The sequence below is a fragment of the Pipistrellus kuhlii genome, unplaced genomic scaffold (assembly GCF_014108245.1).
Source record: "Pipistrellus kuhlii isolate mPipKuh1 unplaced genomic scaffold, mPipKuh1.p scaffold_m20_p_4, whole genome shotgun sequence".
NCBI lineage: Eukaryota > Metazoa > Chordata > Mammalia > Chiroptera > Vespertilionidae > Pipistrellus > Pipistrellus kuhlii.
In genome coordinates, this window is record NW_023425540.1 from 80,157,945 (window position 1) to 80,171,678 (window position 13,734).

Consider the following 13,734-nt stretch of genomic DNA (forward strand, 5'->3'; position numbering starts at 1 on the left):
TCCACATATGAATACATCCCTAACTGGTATGAACAGGAGTGTTTTTAGTTACTATAATATATAAATGACATCAAACTTCCTTATCCTTCAGCAACTTGCATTTTTCCTTCACTGTAGGTTTATAAATAAAGTGGTATTGATGTAGGTAGCTCTGGTGCATTCATTATGGCTGATGTGTAGAATTCAATTGTGTGATAAAACCACAATCCACCCTCCTCTTAATGAACATTTAGGTTGTTTGCAATATTTTGCTATCACAAACAAAGTTGAAATAAACATTCATATACATTCTCCTTGGACACATATATACAACAGTTAAGGGCTAGTTCTAATGAAATCAACTACAAAAATCATAGGACGTAAAGCATATTTATAGAATGCTGTTCTTGACTGAAAAAAGGCACAACAAAAAATCTCAACAGGTTCTTTTGTGTTGATTTGGCTTAAGATAGCTATAGTTAATCACAAATCTATTTCTCAGCAGGAAGATGATATTTTTACCTGAAACTGAAACCAATGTAAGCAACATCTGCTACAGAGAAGGAGTTTCACCTTATAAATACCATCAAGCTCATCAGCAGCACCGTTTTTTCATCTACTTCTAGAAAAACCATAAACTCATTTCACATCCTGAATTGAAACCCCTGCTGTCCCCAAATCAGCACTTTGCTGCCACATTAAAGACATAACAGAAATGCTTACCTCTTTCAATGCCCAGGTTGGATGAGTTGCAAGGATTTCATAATCTCCGGGAAGGACTTTAAAAAATGCAAACCTAAGGATACAAAATAACACTTAACTCACTCCCAGCAACCCGAGTAGTTCTAATTTTATGACCAATATTGGAAAGCACAGAAAATAGTGTCTGAATTATCACAAACGAGCCGTTAGCTGTTTCGTGAGCATAAACAAAATTTCATCCTTCACTGTGTAAAGCCACATCAGACAGCACTTACTGAGCACTTACTGTGCACAAGGATAGGTATTCTGTGTGCCGACAGGAAAGGGCTTATGTTGTCCTTAACCCCCAGAAATGCTGGCCTAAAAACCAGTCACTGTGGTTTAGCAGGCGTCAGTCATAGAATAGTGATTTTGACAGAGGTGACAGGCATGAATAGGCAAGAAGGGAGTGATGTGTCAAAGGCTCACAAGTGGAAAGAAGTCACATGTAAGGGACAGAGAACAGATCTGATGGGCGAGGCAGACACAAACATGGGATGATGCTAATGATATGGGCGGAAAAATGGTAACAACCTCTGAATCCTATGCAAAAGAGTTTAGACCTGTGATCAGAAACAAACATGACATTATGGGCTTGTATGCAAAGCAACAGCGATGAAAGCAGAAGCTAGTGAAGATCTCTCAGGTAGCTACTGACTAACCAGGACCAGAGTGGATTGAGCTGAGGTTGGAAATGGAAGGATTCTGACAAATTTAATCCTTTAAATCTGCAAAGCACCGAACAATTAAAGGGCTAGTTCTAATGAAATGAACTATAAAATCATTCAATTTCTTCTTCTGAGGTGGTATTTTATCAAATGCTACCTGCAATAACTGGATAGGGGTTGGCAATCACTTTGCTGCAATAAAATTGAAGCTGCCACTGGATTTTGGTCTTAGTAAGATGTAGCCTATACTTCATGTTTATGATATCCCTGATCTATAAGTAAATATCTTTGTTTAATTAGTGCTGATCCAGAAAGATCAAGACATTTATTCCAGCAAGGTCAACAGTCTAGAGAAAATGAGAACTCCACATTCCTTCTGTAGACCAGGGCTGGTGAGGCATCAATCAAATGTTATTTCAAAAATAATTTCAACAATCATCATTTAAAAATCGAATGACTTACTGACAGATTCATTATAAACTTCCAATTCTGCAGCTTAGTCAATTTTGTATATTAAAGTAGTAATGATCTGAATGCTCTCAAAATTATCAGTTGGAACTATTCGGCTATTAATCTTGGCACATCTGCTAACATTTACAATTCAATGATATAAATCCATTAAATAAATGCTTTAAATTTGACTTAACAAGGTTAATTAAGTAGTCATCAGTTCTAAGTAGTACAAAACAATTTTGATGTAATAGGGATAAAATGATTTGTAGAAATCATAATTGCGCTAACCTATATTTGAGGAAAGTTATTAAGCACATATGTCATGCCAAAAAGCTTGAAACACTAACACTAGATAATTTAATCTTCTCAGTAACTTTAGGAGGTAGATTTCATGATTATTATCATTTTGAAATGAGGAAATGGAGCCCCAGAAGCCTTAAGTAACTTGCTCCTGGCTAGTCAGCTAGCAAAGGGGGAAACCAGGATTTAAACCCAGGCTCTTGGGCTCCAGAGCCAGTGCCAACCATTAAATAAAGACCTACTACATGCCAAGTCCTGCAGCAGGTGCTTGATTGGTGGGGTTCCTCATATTCAGAAACCCCACCAATGATACATGCAATGGATCAAATGACTTCCATTTTACAGATGAGGAACTTGAGGTCCTGACGGCCATGAACTTATTGTCCCAAGTTAAGAGGCCAAATTAGGATTTGATCTGAAGTTTCTCTAAATCCAAAGGTCTCCAATCCCCATCAGAGCCCCGCTCTAGCTACAAGGCAGGATGGCACAAGCACAACTCACTTTCCACCAGGCTGCGTAACTGTGGACTGGATCTTCGCTTCGGTCCCCGTGCTTCTCAGAGACACCTGAACTCCAGCAGGACCCAGGGGCTGCCCTTTGCTGAGAACCTGTCGTGGAGAAGGAGGATGAACTTGACCTAGGAGCAAAGTGCTCCTCTCAAGAGATCCTGCTCCTACTCCCCACATGGGCCTGATAACCTTCTTTCGGTGGAAATTCCTTTGAAAAGGTGATGGGGATCATGGATACCCTTCCCAGAAAGGTTTGAGGGGCTGTGAGAGGGAACAGTAACAGTATAGTAATACTGTGTTTCACTGACTCTAAGACACTGTCACTTATAACAATGCAATTATTTTACAAAGTTTGGAATATAGAGATGATCCTCATCTCTAACAGGAAACCCACACATAAAGACAGAACAAAAGGGCCTCCCTATAGTGTCAAAGTAAAGAAGTGGGCCTGCCGTGTAGAAAAGGACAGCAGGGAAATGTGCACATCTCAACCTTGATGCTGGATGGAGGGGGAAAAAAAATCTCCCGGGAATCTGTCCCTATAAAAGGCTACTCCTGGCACTTACACACTAACAGCGTTTACTGTTACAGGGTAAGAGAACCTAGATCAGACCCCTAAAAACTCCACTGCATTTTATACTTGATTTTATCGAGTTCCCAGATCCTCTTAAAGCTTACCTGTGGGTCCCTTGTGTGATCAAAGTGCCCAGGTTAAAAAGTCCTATTTTTTTAAAGGTAAGAGAAGACCCAGGGGATACTACAGAGCAAACGTTAAAAAATAAGAAGTTCTGGAACCAAACCTTTCCATTCACAGAGAAGCCCGTGAACACAAAGTTGATGTCCCCGCCCTTCGTGCAGATGTCGTTGACGCCATCCACATAGAGCTCCACGCTGGTTGGTTCTGAGGGATGAAGATGGGAATGGGGTATAAGACACAAAGAAGTTTAGTTTTGGGAAATTGTCTAGGTAAAATGCATTTTACTGGTTAACTCTCATTTTATTTATTTTTGAGCACTTAATATAGTCGTATGGTTCAAAATCCAAAGGTTTAAGACAGGCAGGGCCCTGGCTGGTTTGGCTCAGTGAATAGTGACAGCCAAGGGTCTTAAGGGTCCTGGGTTCAATCCTGGTCGAGGGTATATGCCTGGGTTGCAAGCTCCATCCCTGGTGGTGGTGGTGGGGGGGGGGGTCCAGAAGGCAGCCAACCAATGATTCTCTCTCATCATTGATTTTTCTATCTCCCTCTCCCTCTCCGTTCTTCTCTGAAACCAATAAAACTATGTAAAAAAAAAAAAAAAAAAGTCTTCCTCCCTCCCACCCTTATTCCTTGGCCACTCAGTTTCCTGCCCCAGATAATATACTCTTGCAACAGTCTTTCAGCCGAGTTATATCTCAGAGTCCCATGGAAAATTCAGTGAGCACCAACTAGCTTTATTCACTGAATGTTTACCACAGGCCAGGCACTGAGCTAAGGGCACTTAATTCTCAAAACTACTGAAAGAGGTAGTAGTAACATTTACAATTGATTAAGGGGTAAACTGAGGAACAAAAAGGTTAACAGATCTCTCAAAGTCACAGCACTTGTGCGTTACAGGACCCAAATTCAAACTACAAAACTCTGGATCCAGTTCTGTTCCCTGACCAAGTAAATAGGTTCAGCCATATTAAACCAGGGCCATAAACTCCAATGCCCCCAGAAAACAAAAGGGTAAGAAGTAAGCAGACAGGCCAAGTGGGGACTACGTGAATGGGGGTGTGCAGGAAGCAGCCAATCGGTAATTCTCTCTCATCACTGATGTTTTTCGCTCTCTTTCCCTCTCCCTTTCTCTTTCTGAAATCAATAAAGTGTATTAAAAAAAATAATTTAGAACAAAAAATTACACACAAACACACAGGGGAAGATGCCAATAAAAAATGGATGGAAGCTCTGAACCAGTACCTCACAAAAGAGAATATCCAAATGGCCAATAAACATAAAAAGTGTTCAACCTTACCCTAGCTGGTTTAGTTCAATAAGTAGAGCACTGACCTGCAGACTGAAGGGTCCTGGGTTCAATTCCAGTCAAGGGCACATGCCCAGATTGCAGGCTCAATCTCCAGTAGGAGGCATGCAGGAGGCAGCCAATCAATGATTCTCTCTCACCATTGATGTTTCTCTCACTCTCTCCCTCTCCCTGCCTCTCTGAAATTTAACCAAATATATTCAATATATTTGACCATTGAGGAAACTCAAATCAAAATCACAATGGATACCACCACAACCCTAGCAGAACGGCCAAAATGAAAAAGACCGACCATGCCACGTGTTGGTGAGAACGTGGAACGCCTGGAACCCTTACACACTGTTGGGAGAGGAGAAATTGCTATATCTACTTTCCACACTTCACCATCTCTACTAGAGCTGAGCATGCAAAAATTCTATTGCCCAGTAATTTCATTTCTGGTATATACTCAACAGAAATGCAAACACACATGTATCAAAAGGTATGTACAAAGATATTTGCAGGAGCACTATTCTTATGGCCAAAATCGGGAAGCAAACCAAATGTCCATCAAAAGTAGGAGGGATAAATCACTTCATATTCATTAATAGAATGAAAAAGCTACACATAATACAAACAAAGGAATCTCATGAACAATGTTAAAAGAAACCAGATACAAAAAACATGTGGTTCCATTTTATTAAGTTCAAAACAATCTATAAGTTAAGGTCAGGTTGGTGGTCCACCTGGGGGGGAGGGGAGGAGGAGCAGTTAAAGAGTGCCTGTGGGTAAATAAAAGTTCATCTCATTGTCTGGGTGGCAGTTACATGAGGGAGTTCACTTTGTGAAAATTCCTGACAGTATGTTATAATTCAATAAAAAATTTTGAAAGCTTATATAAAAAAAAAAAAGTATTGACAGGAAGGGAGGGGGCACCAAGTCCGACTGGCTGTCAATCTGTGACCTCTGCTTTACCCATCAATTGGGTATGATCCCCTCTCCCCTCCCCCCTCCTGCTTCTAGAATGCACCAGCCAGGTGCCCCTGAGTTTGAAATGGAAAAGAACTTCCCCACAGAGCCAAATTAGCTACCTGAGTTTCTCTTTCTTCCTTGTCTAACTCGCAAGGCAGCCAGACGGAAACACCCACGCCCCTCCCCACACATCCCTAAGCTATATAAGTGGGATCACGCACATCTGCCATAGCGAAAAGTCAATAGTGTTTCTTCTCCAAATCATCAGCCAGCTCAAAGCAGAACCCTCCATTCTGATCTCAACCCATCCCATCTCTCCAACTTTGCTAAAAGGCAGACACTTTTTGCTGAAAGCTCAGGAACGTGTTGAGCTTTTGTCTGTGTGTATGCAGAAGGACTTTTTAAGTATTACCTAATTACCTGCTAATGATGTGCCAACCCTCTGAACACAGAAATATATTGGCCCATTAATCCTCTAGGTCACCTGTGAGGCAGGTGCTTTCATTCTCCTGACCACTCAGAGAGGAGTGGACACAGAAACAGGGGAAGTACCTTGTCCAAGGCCCTCACAGAGCTGGCAAGGCCCAAGGCTGCCAGATCTTCTGATCTCTTAAGAGAACCAGAACTGGACTTTTCTGTCAAATCTCACAACATTTAATTACAACTAACTCACACATGCACACAAAAAAAGAAAGAATAGTAACACTGAGGGAGCTAAGAAAGAAGCCATCCTGGGACAAAAACAAAGGCCCCGCTTCTGACCTCTATATATAATCCTACTGCCACTTAATGAATGAAACTGCTACAGTAGAGTTTCCTGAGAAAGGTACTATCAATAGGAAAAAAAATGTCTATTCTAAGAAAAGATGACAAAAAACCTCAAGATAAATCTAAGGTAAACCCAATCTATTCTAAAGTGAAAAGGCAAGGGACCCTCTGCCACACTGGAAATGAATACTCAGTATTGTGGCAATCGATGTACTCTATCAACTTAAATTAATAGTCAGCACATAATCTAATCATTTGCAGAGTATTACCTGGTTATTCCGTTAACTTACCAAAACTCCACCCTTGGGGAGGCTCAATCTTCAGAATAAAATCTCCCTATTAGGGGGGGAAAAAGTAAAGGATTGAGAACTGATGACCCTTCAATTCGTTTTACTTAGTTTAATGCTACCATTTAGTCTAGAATTTTTACACAGGAAATGAAATTCCAAGCATAAACTGAAGCCGATCACCAGAAGTTCCTGTCTAACCAATCAGAAGACACCATGTTAAAGCCCAAGGGAGAATCCTAAAGATACCATATTTAGCCACTCCTTGTTTTTTGATACCAAACATATCATTAATGGATCTATTAACCCCACATATGCCTAAGGTTGCCAGGGTCAGCACAAGAACTACAGTCATTTCTAAACATGAGATTTTACTCATACACCTTGGTTTCTTGAGATAAAATAAAATAAAATCAATTTTAAAAGATTTCAAGACCCAGCTAGTCCACCTCTAGCAATCAATTTAATGGACAAGGTGGGGCAAAAGTGGGTTTACAATTGTGAGTCTGAGAAACTCAGAGCTTATTCTTGTCTTATTATTTATTAATTATCGTGTTATTTTCTACAGACCGCATTGGAGGTTGGGGGTGGAGTTGGGGGAGGGGACAGGAAGAGATTAACCAAAGAACATATGTGCATATATGCATAACCCATGGACAAGGGAAGGACTGATAAGGCAGGAGTTGGGTGGAGGGAGGCAAAAAGGGAGAAAATGGGAGATATCTGTAATACTGTCAACAATAAAATAAAATTGTAAAAAAAAAATTTTTAAAGGCAATAGATCTATACATACTAATGTTTGAAAGAAACCAAGATATTACCATAGGAAAAACAATCAAACCACGTAGTGATTTCTACAGTTCAATTCCATTTGTCTTTTTAAAAAAATCAAAATCAAGAAAAAGCAGCCTATTATATTAGGATACACATCAAAACTTTTTTCAAAGGCTACCACTACACAAGGAGTGGCATCTGAGGGGTAAAAGGTAAAATTTACTTCAAATATTTCGAAGACCTTGATTTTTTTCCCCCCACAGAGCTCATAAATTCATCTATCACTTGCATAATTTTCTTAAAGCAACATTGTAAGCTGCTTGCAAATAAAGGGCAATAGTAAACCAGGGTTTCTCGCCCTCATACTGCAGACATTTGTCTGTCCTGGGCAGCATGATGGGACGTTTAGCCTCCTTCCAGGCCTCTACTCACTAGGGAACTGCAGGACTCCCCCCACCGCCCACAGCTGTAACAACCAAAAACGTCTCTAGACATTGCCAACTGTCTCCGAAGACTTTGAGAAACACTATATTCAATCAAAGCGATCCAGAAGCTCTCCCCTCCAGAATTTGGCCAGAATTGTCACATTCCACTTATAATTCACGGAACAGGGAGCATGTGCTTCTGTGGGAAAAGGCCAATCTCCTGGTTAGCACAGCCCTCTGGGCCACGCCCCTTCCCATTATAAAAGACTAAATTACTCTGTCCTCTTACCTTATCATACAAGGGGATCATAAAGTAACCATTGTTAGGGGCACAGTCTGTCTGGTATTTCAAAGTCCCATGCTTGGTGTACAACTTTATCTGAAAGAAAGGAAAGAGAAGTCACAATATCACCTTTGAGAATTAGCTATGTATGTTACACCTGAATGCATTCAGTCAATGTACTTGCTGAGGACCTACTAGATGCTGCTGATTCCATACTTTTTAGGTTAAAAACCATCTGAAGTCTACCACAAAAGTTGTATTTTTCAATGCTTTTTTAACTTTAATGACTGTTTCTATGTTGCTTCCAGGTCTATAATGTTCAAACTTGCTGTTAGTAAGGTGCTTATTAAAAGCAATTTCTGCCCAACCAGAGTGGCTCAGTGGTTGAGCATCAACTTGTGAACCAGGAGGTCACAGTTCGATTCCCAATCAGGGCACATGCCTGGGTTCCAGACTCAATTCCCAGTAGGAGGAGCCAATCAATGATTCCCTCTCATCATTGATGTTTCTATTTCTCTCTCCCTCTCCTTCATCTCTGAAATCAATAAAAAAAAAATTTTTTTAAACAATTCCTCATCCCCACTTGTGTTCCTAAGCTAGGTTTGAGGGGTCAGGCCAACAATCTATTTCATTAACCCCAAATGATTCCCAATACTTGTAGTAACACTCATCTAGAAATTCTCAGGACAAAAACATATCAAAAGACATTTAATCTATATTCTCTGCTCAAGGAGTCTAAAATTCTTGCATCCTGAGCAATCCCAGACACAAACTGTTAACCCATCAAGTAACATCTGAGTCTCCCATATACTGTGACCTTGGGCAACTCATTTACCCTCCCGAGATCCTTTGTTTTTTCATGGTGGCTGCTCAGATTCACAGCTATGCATATTAAGCACCTGGCACAGAGTATGGACTAAAAAAAAGTAGCCTGCATTACTATTTACTGTTACTATTTTTCTATATGACTATGTTGTATTACTAACATCTCTCAGAAGAAAAGAAAGCAATGGGTGTCATTGGCAGGGCAGAGGCTGGATTCAAAAAAGATTTCCTAAACCTACCGTACCTGCATGGATCAAACACTCTGAGCCTCAGTTTCCACATCTGTAACAGGAAGCAGTTGGATCTCACCTCTATAAAACGTTAATGCTGTGACCATGATATGAAAATAACAAATGTGTTGTACCAGCTAAGACGTAAAAAGCTACAAACTCACAATATGTACATTTGGGAAAGGGACAGAGTTAATTTACACTTGGACTTCTAAGTGCCCGATGGGTGTGACCACAGCTCACACACCACAGTGCCTGGGACAATGTCTTGTTTAGTGTAGGTACTCAGTGAATCTGTTTATAGGCCATGAAGAAAATCAGGAAAAAAAAAAAAGGAAAAAAAAAAAGAAAATCAGATGCACACACCTAAAGCAGGCATTGAAAATCCACCTGCCCAGAGGGGCCAAGGAAGCAATGTCAAGGACATGCATGTAAAGGGAGACAGATCACTACTCAACCCGAACCAAGATTTGCAACCCAAAGATCAGCTGGTTTTCCAGAGAAATCAGGAACCGGGTTTGTAAAATGAAATCTCCTGATTGTCAAAGTATTGGCAACCAGTATTATTTTTCTTTTGTAGGGATTTCTGTCTGTTGTGTTTACTATACTGCTATATCCCCACTCTGGACAGTTTTAGTACACGAAGGGGCTCACTCCATAGTTACTGACTGAATGATTATGATGGAGAAACACACAGAAGGGAAGAAGGCTAGGGAAGAGTAAAAGTAGTTATTAGGAGACAGAAAATACAATCAAGAAATTATTGTGAAACATCTTGATTATTTGCATGACTTTCATTAAGTACAGATCAGGACAGACACAGGGTGGCAATACTGGTATACATTACACATATGAAATGTTTGATTTCATAATCAGAAATTATGAAAGAATAAATGTGTCAGACCATCTGGACAGGCAGCCTTGGGCTCACAGAGCACACTTAACAATAAGTCACAATACCTGCCCGTGCTCTCAAGGTCAATATAGTGTTTGGAGTGGGAGTGCCCATAACTGCCTTCACTTTCCTCCCAGAGTCCCAGGAAACTACAAGCTACAAAAAAGCCTATCCAGGCAGCTTCTGACATGCCCAGTCCCTACACACTGGGGGCAATCCAGAAGGTGGCATGGGTACCCAGCTGACCCTCGGAGCCCTGCCCCTGCCAGTGGGTAGAGCCTTTATTTAAACACCCAACTTCTTAAGATCAAAAATGGTGGAGAAGCCACAGAGGGGCCTTAGAGGTGAGAATGGATTATCTTCTTTAGGAAATCTATGGCACTAGGTTCTGCTGCTTCTCCCACACCATCTACAGGAATAAATTGGCACTAGGGGCAAGGCCAGGTCAAAGAACAAGTGGGGTATGGCATCAGCTTCCTCCCCCTGCCCCAATCCTCAGCAACCTTAGCAGAACACCAGCTTACCCTTCACCACAGCCCTCCGGCTGCTGGCCCTGGGGAGGCTCAAACATGCTTTCAGGCCGCCTTTGGAGTCTCAGTGCCCAGTCCCTTCTTTTTGGTTCTTTTTTCTTTCTTTTTTTTTCTTTTTTTTCTTTTTTCTCTCTCTCTCTTTTAAATCCTCATCTTCTGCCTCATCAACAGTAACCTCCTAAAATAGAAGCCACCCTTTCCTTGGGTCCCTAACCACTCACCCTGCAAGTGACCTTCTATCCCTCCTCCCATCAGCCACCCTTCCTCATCACAAAGCTTTCTTTTTTTTTTTTTTTTTAAATATATTTTATTGATTTTGTACAGAGAGGAAGGGAGAGATAGACAGTTAGAAATATCGATGAGAGAGAGTCATCGATCAGCTGCCTCTTGCACATCCCCTACTGGGGATATGCCCGCAACCAAGGTACATGCCCTTGACCGGAATCGAACCCGGGACCCTTCAGTCCCCAAGCCGACGCTCTACCCATTGAGCCAAACCGGTCTCGGCCTCATCACAAAGCTTTCTGAGCCATAATTCCAACCGGGCTGATAATCATCTAATTGACTAGAGCTTTGCAACTTAATAATGAAAAGACCTCCTCACAAATCTCTAGTAGAATTCCAATAACTAGCCAGTGCGGCAATCAGGATAGCTCACAGTTCTCCGTTTTCAGAGAAAACACAGTCCCAAGCGGGTAAGCAAAGGGGGTCTGAGGTTAAAAATACAGATTCCCAGCTCCAGAAATGCCAACAGAGACCTGCTGGATCAGGATCTCTGGGATGGGAACTGACGTTCTTTAAAAGCATCCCAGCGAGGGGGGAGAGGGGGACGGATTTAGTGGAATAGAACTTTTGGGGGCACTGAGCTGTGGCGTTTGGGGGTAAGACTTGTGGTCTCTAGGTTCTGGAATGTGGCTTCTGGGAAATCTGAGTTTCAGGGGGTCTTGAGTTTTGAGGATCTGAGACGGGCGGGTTTTGGGAGACCTGGGCCTGGATTCTGGAGACAGTCTGGGTCCTGGGGAGCTGGAGTTTGGGTTTTCAAGAATCTGGGGGTCTTGGAGGACCCTTGGTTTTGAGTGATCTGGTAAAAGTTAGGCCCCACCATCACCAGAAATGTCCCTCACACCCCTGCGCACATAGGTTCTGGCCCCTATCCTGACTGCAAGGCCGGACCCTCGTTGGGAGAACCTCCACTCCTGCGCGTCCGAGGAGACGGAGGGCCCCGCGGCAAGTGGCGCCTTAAAAGGGGAAAGGGCTCAGGGGATGAGGGACTCGGTGTGAGAGGGGAGACCACCGCGGCCCAGAGAGGTTGAGTAACCGACCCAGGGTCATACAGCGAGCTCCGGCCTGGCCGCGGGGCGAGCGCTCACCTCGATGAGCGAGTAGTTGATCTCCACATCCGACTTGACGAAGCCCCCGCAGCCCACCACGATGTCCTCGGAGCCACGCGCCGGCCCCACGCCGCCCAGCAGCAGCACCACGGCGGCAGCCACCACCGCGGGCCCCGGCGGCCCCATGCCCCGGCACAGCCGCATGGCCCGGCCTCCGCCGCCCGACCCGCCGCAGAAGTGCGCGTCCCGCTCCGCACACCGCACGCTGCCCGCCGCTTCCTCTTCGGCCGGCGGCTGACAGCCCAAGCCCCGCCCCGCCGCCACCGCGCGTGCGCGCTCCGGCCCCGGGCCCACGCCCCCGGGCAAGATGACTCCCGCGCATGCTCCACACCAAAAAGAGGTCAGGTGTGCCCTCTGGAGGCCTGGAGGACTCCGCACACCGTGTAGTAGTTTGCAAGGCGTGTGAGTTCAGGCACAAACTCCAAAGAGTTCTACCTTGGAATTCAGGATCCCTGAAACTGAAAAGGACCAGAGACTATTAATGGAAGCAGTGTTCAAAATTTTTCCCTATTATTTCGCAGGTTATAAATCTATCAAAAACCAAGTTAGAAATTTGATTAAATTGATGCATTCTTCCATGATAAATGACCAATAAGTTTTTTTTAATATATTTTATTGATTTTTTACAGAGAGGAAGAGAGAGGGATAGAGAGCTAGAAACATCAATCAGCTGCCTCTTGCACACCCTGTACTGGGGATGTGCCCGCAACCAAGGTGCACTTGACAGGAATCAAACCCAGGACCTCTCAGTCGCAGGTAGACGCTCTATCCACTGAGCCAAACAGGTTTTGGCACCAATAAGTTTTTTTAAAGCAAGACATAGGTCATTTACATTCAGCACAACACTTAAAATATATTTATATTTTATTTTAATCCAAAGCTCTAATAACATTTGCATAGAAACAAATTTTGAGATTTCCCCCCCCCCATATGCATTTTAATTTACTTTGAATTACTTCCGTAAGATGAAACATAATTTATCTGAAAAGTAATTTAGATTCAGAACGTGGTATTTTGTCCCAAGATTGGATAGATACTGTAACATAGATTGAATTTAACTGCAGGTCACCACATAGATAAAAATTGCTTTTTCTGACCTGACGCCTTTGGAAATCTTCCATTTTGCTCCTAGAAAAAAGCAAGTGCTTTATTTTGATAGTTTTTATATTTTGTTTCTAAATCATGAGGTAAAAGAAAATTTCCCACTGGAATTTGCCACAGTGGCTAAGATTTTGAAATTCATAAAAACTATAAATCACAATAATCTTGAACTACCCAAAGGTCAAAACCCTCAGGCTGGCTACAATACATCCACTGGGGATCTCAATAATGAGAGCATCTGACTTCAGTTTCTTGGTCTGAATTCTCACTTGAAATACAATGAGACTCTCAATTTTTGGTTATAGAAAGAAAAAAATTTAAATAATTGTTTTATTGCTTGAGGTTGTTATATATAACTACAATTGAAATATATACCCTTTACCCTTCCTAACATGCATCCCTGGTCTGTCTTGGCAAATCATCAGGGGTTGAAAAACCATCAATTAAAAAATGCTGGCCTATGGAACCTTCTAGCCTTACAGAATGAGAAACTGAGGCCCCGAGTGGGAAAGGGACTTATCTAGGGCTCTCTGCGGGTAACCATGTGATGTGCAGAGTGCTGGAAAGTGGCTTTGGAGTGCCCAAATTCTGTCCTTGGCTCATAGATTTCCTCTATGTTCA

The 13,734-nt window shown here is 42.5% G+C and overlaps 1 protein-coding gene across 3 annotated transcripts in view; it reads right to left on the bottom strand.

Annotated features, from left to right (window-relative positions):
• Positions 1 to 12,280, bottom strand: part of LOC118703931 (nodal modulator 1) — a 50,744-nt gene extending 38,464 nt beyond the window's left edge. The window contains exons 1-6 of one of the 3 annotated variants that reach the window (XM_036411296.2): positions 11,992 to 12,280; positions 8,148 to 8,237; positions 6,663 to 6,708; positions 3,451 to 3,551; positions 2,643 to 2,749; positions 703 to 775 (exon numbers count right to left, since the gene is read on the bottom strand). In XM_036411296.2, coding sequence (XP_036267189.1) covers positions 703 to 775; positions 2,643 to 2,749; positions 3,451 to 3,551; positions 6,663 to 6,708; positions 8,148 to 8,237; positions 11,992 to 12,156 — 582 coding nt within the window. In that variant the 5' untranslated portion in view covers positions 12,157 to 12,280. The remainder of the gene's footprint in view (positions 1 to 702; positions 776 to 2,642; positions 2,750 to 3,450; positions 3,552 to 6,662; positions 6,709 to 8,147; positions 8,238 to 11,991) is intronic. The other 2 variants (XM_036411297.2, XM_045571265.1) reach the window with 2 other exon arrangements.
• Between the last annotated feature and the right edge of the window lie 1,454 nt (positions 12,281 to 13,734).